At 52.8% G+C, this 9,202-nt stretch overlaps 1 protein-coding gene across 1 annotated transcript in view; it reads right to left on the bottom strand.

The window, feature by feature from the left end:
- Positions 1-1,180: 1,180 nt before the first annotated feature.
- The window catches only part of LRRC73 (leucine rich repeat containing 73), a gene marked incomplete at its 5' end in the record, with an annotated part of 8,405 nt that continues 383 nt past the window's right edge, over positions 1,181-9,202 (bottom strand). The window contains 5 exons of the mRNA XM_019526707.1: positions 1,181-1,695; positions 3,633-3,816; positions 4,562-4,662; positions 6,876-6,998; positions 8,194-8,354. Of these exons, the coding sequence (XP_019382252.1) occupies positions 1,625-1,695; positions 3,633-3,816; positions 4,562-4,662; positions 6,876-6,998; positions 8,194-8,354 (640 nt within the window). The remainder of the gene's footprint in view (positions 1,696-3,632; positions 3,817-4,561; positions 4,663-6,875; positions 6,999-8,193; positions 8,355-9,202) is intronic.

Raw genomic sequence — 9,202 nt, 5'->3', positions numbered from 1 at the left:
TGGAGGCCTTCAAAAGGAGGCTAAACAACCACCTAGCAGGGGTCGTTTGACCCCAGCATCCTTTGCTGCCCGTGGCAGGGGGTTGCACTTGATGATCTGCTTAGGTCCCTTCTGACCCTACCAACTATGAAACTATGAGGCTCCCAAGTAAAGTCTAAGGCAGGCAGAATGGACTCCTACAATGGCATAAACCAGCTGTCACAGAGGTCCTGCCCCTTGGCAGTTTCAGCTGATGCATGGCAGCTTCAACAGCAAAATGTCCTTCAGCCCCACACAGGGGAACTGGTAGAGCTGGACCAGAGAATCCCCTACTGAATCCTCTTCTCACACTCAGCAGCAGCCCTAAGGCAAGGGCAGCGTGCCCCTTACTGAGATGTCCTTAACTGCCTGCAGCCCTCCCCATCTCTATGGCCAACTCTACAGCTGTCTCACAAAGGTCAGGCCTCCTCCCTCCATGGGCTAGAGGCAGGACTCCAGCTTGAAAGGGTTAAGTCCAGTTCCATCAAGCTAAGGTTTTGGTACTTGGATTCCTACCAGGAAGATGGCACTTTCCAGGGTTCTGGCACACAGCTTGTTCCCCGTTGGAGATGTGCTGTAGGCAGTAGGAGTGGGGAGGGGGGCAGGCTCTGCTCATACAGCAGCAGAGAGGCCTTTGATGCACGAAGGCCCTTGAGCATACACTAGTACCTAATCCATAAGTGCACTGGCTGTGATGTTCTTTACATCAAGGAAAGAACCATGAACTTTGGTTCTGGGCTACAGGAATGGAGATGGAACTGTAGATGGCCATGGGGTATCTGCTCTGACATACCCCCTCAGCTGGCTTTGTGAACATATGGGAGCACAGCAGCAGCCCAGGCCTGACATTTGCTCCTGTCTTACCTTTTTCTCTAAATAAAAGTACATTCCAGACACGAAATGCTGGAGGCTTGGGGCCTCCTGTCCTTCCACAGATGCATCCTGGACCCTTTGCCACCACTCTGGCCTGCAGTTTTCATCAGCTGGAGATAGTCAGTGGAGGGCTGGTCATGTGGCTGCAGGTAGCCCAGGAGCCCCATGGTACTGTTATGCTTTGGAAAACCTGGCTACATTTCAGGGTCTCACCCTTCCTTCTTTCAGTCTGTTCAGAGCTCTTCCCTCTGAGTTGGAGTAGGAATGACAGACTCCCTTGCAGCAGAAAGCTGTGCCATGTCTGTGACTTTTATAAAACTCTCATCAAGACACTAGTACAAGCAATAGAAAGACCATCTGATATACACATCTGAATAAATACAACCTCTAGCATGTGGGCCAGGAATGTACAGTCAGGAGGGGAAACAAGATCGAAACATGCAGCAAGTGGACAATCACAAGCAGCTGATGGGGCACGTGACAAGAGACTCGTGGCGAGGTTCACTTACACCAGGACCCAAAATTTTCGAGTCCAAAGGTGGCGTTGCTGGGCTGAGGATTGTGCGGATGTGCAGCTGGGGCAGACAGGCCTGGTGGATGCATGTGGGCTTGTGCATGCAGGGCGCATGTGGCGCACACAAGCGCGCGCACACACACACACACACACACACACACACACACGCATTGCACACAACCCACACACGTATAGGGAGGCTGCTTTGCTCAGCACAGGTCACATCTCCGTCTCTGCTAATAGACTGTCGCCAAGACCTGATGTCATCAAGACCATCTGGGAGCTGGAATCTGCAGAGCAGATGGAAGTAAGACTGTGAGATGTTTGGGCTGAAGAAGAGTTTGGGTCCTCTTGCCAGGTGCAGAGTTGAGGAAGGAAAAATGATGCCTGAATCTGATATGGAAGGAGCCAGAAACTGATGAGAGGATTTTGAGGTGGGGAGCTGACTAGGCCCCTGCTATCTGTCTAACACAACAGAGTAGAGCACTTAACATGCCTGTACCAGCATCACAGTGGAGATCCAGAATTACTGTCTCTGAACAATTCAGTGGGTTCAAGTTATGAGGGAATAGCCAGCCCAAAACCTCTTCCAAGGATCTGACACCAAGCTGGGTTCTTCCCCTAGTACTCACTGTCACAAGTGAGATGTGTTCTGTTTATGAAATTAAACCTGCAGGGATACCTGGGCAAGCCCACTGCTTTCAGCCTCTGCCCACACTGAGGCTGTGTGGGTTGAAGCCTTTCCTGCTAGATTCCACCCTACTGTGCTGGGGCTGGAGTTGCAGGGGTGCAGAGGAGATACAGGCCTGACAATAACAGTGCTGTCAGGCTACAAGTGGCCATTTAATTGCAATTATGTACCTCTCTGTCTAAGCTGATCCCTAGAAGCTCTCTATTTTTGTGCTGGAGGGTGGATAACTATACTCCTTGTTGAGTTTTAAAGAGGGAGGTGATGTCAGAAAGCTGCTAATAGGCTGTTGCATCACCCCTTCCTGGCTGCTCTTGGTAGCACTGGCCAGTATGTGACCACACCAAGCAACAGCCTGTCACTGGCACCAAGACTGCTCCTCAGACTCATCCAAGTGACAGAGCCCCTTTAGGGATGAGTTACTGGAAGATCTGGCTGTCCCCCAGCCAGAAAATACTGTTCTCCTCAGGTGGTGGAGACAGATTTTTGCAGAGCAGCTGAACTAGGAAGCACTGGGGTCCAGCTTTGGGCAGTGGAATTTGGAGGGTGGGGTCTACAAATTAGCTGGTTTGAGCAGGACTCAGGTATCAGCAGGAGGTTGCATCACTGGTGGCTGGGATGCAACAGGGTGCAGATTTTTTGACATGCTGTAACCAGTTAACTTGTGTGCTGTTTACACATTAGAACTGGGGAGGAATGGAAGGGAAGGAAGTCGTTGATAAAAATTTGGCCAGATCTAGGTGCCGCTCTCAAGTCTTTGTGCTGCTTTGTCATCGCAGCCTAGACTTGTTTGGTGCATTGTCAACAGCTGGACTTGTTCCTATTGGACCGGACAGTTTGGGAGACTGGTTTAAACCAAAAACCAGCAGGATTAAGATCGATCCTCTGTTGGCCTTTCTCCCTGTTAGCCCTGGTGGAGTCCTATCAAACATCAATATAATGCTCACAGGCAGCTCAGTGACATCCCTGTGCTTCACCTACAAGCACTCCACCAACACAACATGGCACCTGTGAATCATCATGAGGCTTAAGTCAGGAAGCAATGAAGACACATGTAACCTGTAGGTGAACTGAGTGAAGCAGAATGGAATGGTGAACTTCAACACTGGCCACGACACCAGAGGGAACACCCCAGTACTTATGAAAAGCCCACAAGATCTTTAATGCCTGTGCCAGTTTAAAGTCTTTACTGAAAGAGGTTCATGCCCATGTTGCCCCGTCTCCACACCAATAGCATTGTCCTGGTACACTGGTGCAAGGAAGAGCCAACTATGGCTCACCTCCACATCTGGAAGCATCTGGGTTGTTCTTAGAGGATCCCAAGCTGAGCAATGGCTTATCATGGCTGCTTAACTTGCAGATCCCACCTTGAGGTTGTTTGAATTCCAGCCCACAGAGAGCTGGGCCTCCTTCCCTGTACCAGCCCCACAGCAAGATGTTCATTTGCCCAGAGAACATCATAGAGACCTGATTCCCTCCTGTCTTGCCCCATCCTGTCCAGCCTCCCCTCCAACCTCCCCAGGCCCCCAGAAATCTTACTGTTCTGGCAAATCCAGGGGTTCTTTTCTCTGGCTGTAACTTCCCGAGCTTCATTCTCCTCCTCTTCCTCACCCTCGGAGAGCAGGTCAGAGATCTGTTGCTGCAGTTCGGGGCTGATGTTGTTCTCTGCCAGAATGAGTGTGCGCAGGGCTGTTGGGTAATTCTCCACCATGTCCAGCAGGGTCTGACCAGAACAAAAATCAGAAGCAGGTGGACAAGCAGCACAGACAGACTGGTGAGGGAGGAAGTTAGAGCTACCATCTACATACCCCTGCCAGCACATTTTAGTTCCACCCTTCACTGGCTCTGAGCTCTCTGCACAAGGGCTATACCCAAAGAAAGAGTTACTCCTGCACACCTGCTAGCTCCCCTGCCGCCTCCAGGCATGACCCATGTAAACAAAGTCAGAGGAGATCCAGAATGGCAAATTTCACTGCCATGAGCCAAGGTTCTCAGGGAAGAGACTGCAGGGGATTTCACCCAGGCCATAAGCTACAAAACCCTAACCTCAAGCTCTACTCCCACCCCTACACACACACACACCTAAACACTGAACCGCTGCCCTAGTTATAAAGCTAGTTCCTGCATCTTCCCCTCCTCCCCTCACTTTTTTCTGAGAACCAGAGAAACCAGAATGACTTGCTTATTCCAATTTGCTTGAGGCCAGAGCAGGGGAATCAGGAACAAGAACCTTGGGCTGAGGCCAGCCCAGGACCTCCAGTGTCTGAGAGCCTTGGGTCAACAGAAGGAACAGGCGGACATCAGCACACATAGCGGAAGAGGCTGCTATAAGAAGGGGATGGGCAGGGGGTGCAGAGATCCCTGGGATGGGGGAGGAGGCTGAGGCAGGGGCTGGGGATTCTACAGATGGCTGAGGCCCATGCTCCTGAGGTGGCAGTGATGCTAGATCAGTACCAGGCACTCCTTACCTGTGCTGACTGATTGGTAAGCCCTGTTCCTTCCAAGTCCAGGACCTCCAGGGTACGACTGGAGGCCACAGCGACAGCCAACATCCCTGCTACCTGGTCACCTGGAAGAGAAGGAAGTCAGGGAACTCAGCAGTGCCTGGCTTCACGCAATTCAGATCACACATGCCCTTGGGCTAGAGATACCCTGGGAATGCCTTCTGGGAACCCCCCCTACCAACACTGCCAGCCAAGCTCCAGGTGCCAAGGACCCCTGGGAGGAAGAAATGAAAGGCTGCTAGTTGCAAAGAGAGACAAAGGTGGGGACTGACTGCTGACTGTGGGAACGGCTGGGCACATCCAAGAGAGACAGACAAGGAACACAGTGGAATAGTTTCCCTTGCAAGAAAACTTGCCTCATCCATAGCGCCTTCCAGCCACCTCACCAAGGGTCTGAGAGCCTCCTACCTCTGTGCTTGAGTTTCCCCTATGGGAATGTAGCTGGCTTACAAATGAGAAGGAAGCATGTACCAGTCAGAACAAGAACCCAGGACTCCTGGCTCCTAGGGTTCTGCTCTTACCATTAAACCGTTTCTTCCCAGAGCTAGACATAAAACTCAGGAATCCTTGTTCCCAGCCCTTAGCATGGGCTTGCTTCTTTTCCAGCAGGGTTGGAAGTAGAGAGGATGAATACCAAAGCATTTTCCTGAAAAATCCCCAGAGATGCAGCAGGGCTGGCCATAGCAAATTGCTGGTGCCTGTACCAGTGATGGGATTTTCCCTGACTTTTGTTAGAAGAAGGGGCTTTATCAACTCCTGTGCCAGAGGGTCTCACCACAAAAATAGACAGCACCCAGCTTGATAGGACAGACCAGAAAAAGTAGGCCTGGCCTGGCATCCTGGGCAGTATAGGGCAAAAAAACCCTGCGTGACTTGCTTTCCTGGGTCACAAGAAGCAGCCCCTGAAGTGACTAATTGTCCTGAATTTTCCAGAACACTTCTAAAGTTTGAGACTGTGAGCCAGAGTCTCCCAGACATTCCTACCCTGGGACTTGTCCTGAATTTGGAAAAAATCAGTTCCATATCATCCAATCTTTTCACAGTGCCCATGCAGCACCAGGCAGCTTCCTGCCACATCTGTGGAGAGGCAGAGCTAACCTACCAACACTGTCATACAAAGGCAGCTCTGCAGAAGGAGTTTGCACCACTTCCATTTCCAGTAAGCAGAGCTGCCTTTATGTGGTGATGTTGGTAGGCTAGTTCAGTGGTTCTTAACCTTTCTTGTACCAGGACCCATCTGTAAACTCGATGGCCAGTCCTGACCCAGTGCCCCTCACTCCTGACCCACTCCTCCTGGCCTCCAGATCCCCATTGTGTGGAGCACTGGGTGGGTCTGTGGGGCCGGGGGACCCCAAGCAACCCCTTGCAGGCTGGAGTTGTGTCAGCCTGCAAGAGAAAAGCCACGGTTTCCTACATTTTCATCCTTTAAAGGAGAATCCATTTTTTAAATTTGTTGATCCCTTTTAAAAGTTTATTCATGACCCTTTCATATATTCCTGCGACCCACTTTTGGGTTGCAACCCATGGATAGAGAAACGCTGGGCTACTTAGCTCTGCCTATCCACAGATGTGGCAGGATGCTGCCTGATGCCACAGGGGCACTGTGAGCAGAAGATTGGATGATATGGAACTGATTTTTTTCTCCGAATTCAAGACAAAATTCCCAGGTCAGGGACTTTTGGGCTCCATGGTGCATCTAAGGCTGCAGCCCAGGTTCTGCTATCCCAAATTTGGTCTTGCCTGGCCTGGACTTTGCTTTGCCAGCTGCCTACCCTGCAGCCTATGCTGAAGAAGACTCAGTTTCTATAGCAACCACTGCCAATCTCTTCTCCTTGCTATTCTCTGGGGAAGGAAAGCTGGGTGTGGGCACCTTCCCTTGCCAGGCCAATGACTGAGGCCTTAAGGGACTGGGAATGGGGGGAGCCGGGGGCAGGCAACACTGGAGCTGGGGGAGAACACAAAAAAACCCACATGGCCAGGGGCAGGGACAGAGCCCAGGACGGTTCCCGCAGCTGACAAGTCCCTGTGAAACATAGTTAGTGGGCCTCAGTGTATTTCTTAGAAGGATGTGTCCTCATCACACAAGATCACCATAAGTGGGACCCACTACTCCCAGCACAGAGGACTAAAGGGCCATAGGGAGTGGATTCCTCCCCTCACTGCCCTGCCCTGCCAGTGCTAGGTCTGAAGCTGTGAGATGGGCACATTCAGCAGCAGCGAACCCACCCCAGCCCCATCCTCTAGTAGTTCTTCCACATGCCTACCCTCCCCAGCTCACCCAAAGGGTTGTAGTCCAGGTTCAACACTCGCAACTGGGAGCTGTGAGCCACTGCAATGGCCAGGCGACCCCAGCCTTTGGCTGTGACACCCGGGTTTGCACTCAGTGTTAACTCCTTAAGGCCTGAAGAAAAGAGAGAAGCCAGATAACACCTTAAGGGGCCAGGCAGCTCAACCAAACCTCCTGGAGAGAAACCAGACCAGCCTATCAGAGAGCAGGGAAATGGCAGGGTTTCAAATTATGCAATTCATTCCATTTTGAATGGCTAAGGGATGTGATTTGCATAATAACTACATCCATTTATCTGCTTAAACACCATGTGCAGCCCAGTCCCTTAACTTGCCCACAACAAACATGGCTGCCTGACCACATGCTGCCTTCAACCTGGCACCTGCTTATCCCAAACAGCAAATATGACAGAATCAAAACAGGAGTAGGTCTCACTAAGTGGAGGCAATGGACAATACGGATAAGTGATAACGGAGAAAGCAGGTCCTGAGGCCCGGGGTTGGGGGGGCTGCAGGTGAGAGAGAGGGGAGAGGGGAAGGTAAGCACTGATGCCTGTGTTCAGAAGAGGACAAGTTGTGGAGCAAGGTGTGGTGGTGGCAGTCGTGCATATCGTAAGCATACAGATGATCAGCAGCCATTCCAGGTGCCAGGGTGAGACAGCAGAGACCACGGTTCACTAGAGGGCACTCTCTGCCAACTCAGTGAGAGCCATATCCTGGTTAAAAAGCCCACTGGCCTCAGACATCACTCGCAAGGATTGGGGCCTTGGAGCTTATTCAGCCAGGCCAGGAGACAGTAAAACCCCCATGCGAGATCCTTCACTGATCATTTCTCACAGAGACCATATGCTGTGCCTCCCAGTTCTGGGGCAAGGGCCAGGGGAAGCAGTGTGGATGCACTGGCATTCATTGTCAATGCACTGATCGCAGCCTAGATGGCATGAGTGCAAGACAAATCTTAACTGCAAGCCCTGTCTCCCCAAACAAACTATCCCATCATGAGGCAAAACCAACCGGCCTCCCCATCCACCATGCCACAATCTGTGGTCTACTGGACAAACTCCAGGCTCCACAGAACGACACAGGGGAATACAGGACCCTCACCCGGTGGGAGCAGCTTCTCTACCAAGGGGCTGTTTCACCCTGATTATGCCTGGGGGACAGAGGAAACTCACTAGAGAGAGAAACATTATAACCTGCTCCCCGAGAGTGTGAGAGGGAAGGAACAACAGCCTGGCTCTGAGCAGCATGACTTGCATTACCCATGAGTTACACTGGACACGGCATGCCCCGCAGCCCCTTCTTCTTACCTGACTTGGCCCCGTCAGGGGGCAGGAGCCCACAGATGAGGTTGATGCCCTCGTCGCCCAGCATGCAGTCTCCCAAGTCCAGAGCCACCAGCGAGGGATGGATGGAGAGCGCTGGGTTAAGGAGGGCTAAGCCAGCATCTGTCAGGGGGCTCCCATGGAGGCTGTGTGGGGAAAGGCTTGGGGTCACAAAGGAAGCTTCCTTAGGCCACCGGGGGCCTTTTTGGCCAACATGGATGAGGATGCAGACGGTCTGAAAAGGGGAGCATCACCAAGCCCAGTGCCTGGTGGCGGTGGCAATGGTCCAACATGCCTAGAGATGCCAGTCTCAGGAGTGAGGGCACGGAGCAGATGGACACCCAAGAGGCTCTGGTGAGAGGTGGCAGAGGTGCAGAGACAGCCGGGGTGGGGGAGGGATGGGGTGTCGTGGAGATGCAGAGACAGCTGATATGGGGCAGGGGGAAAGAGACCAAGAAGGGCAGAGACAGTCAAAGGGGCAAAGGGACAGGGCATCCCAGGGGTGCAGAGATAGCCTGGGAGAGGGTGAAAGGATAGGGTATCCCTGGGGCCAGACACAGTTGAGGGGGGGTGGAAGGGACAGGGTGTCCCAACTGTATGCCTGGGAGGCAGGGGGAATGCAGGGGGTGTCCCAGAGATGCAGAGACAGCTGAGGGGGAAGGGATGAGGTAACCCAGATGCACAGAGACAGCCAATATGGGGGGGGGGGGGAGGGAAGGGGTACCCCAGAAGCAAAGGGACAGGAAATAGGGGGGGGGGGGGACAGGGTGTCCTGTAGGTGCAGAGCTGCAAGGGAGAAAGAGGGACGGGGTGTCCCAGAGGTACAAAGACATCTAGGAGATGGCGGAGGGAAGAGGAAGGCAGGCGGTGCGCCAGGGGTGCAAGCACCGCCAGTATGCAGGGGCGGAGAAGGGACAGGGTGTCATGCAGGTGCGGAGACAGGTGGGGGGAGGGGAAGGGACGGGGAGTCCCGGAGACAGCTGCGAGGCAGGGC

This window comes from Gavialis gangeticus, unplaced genomic scaffold (genome assembly GCF_001723915.1).
Source record: "Gavialis gangeticus isolate Ggan-Ray unplaced genomic scaffold, GavGan_comp1, whole genome shotgun sequence".
Taxonomy (NCBI): Eukaryota; Metazoa; Chordata; order Crocodylia; family Gavialidae; genus Gavialis; species Gavialis gangeticus.
This window is presented reverse-complemented; position numbering and strand designations above follow the sequence as displayed.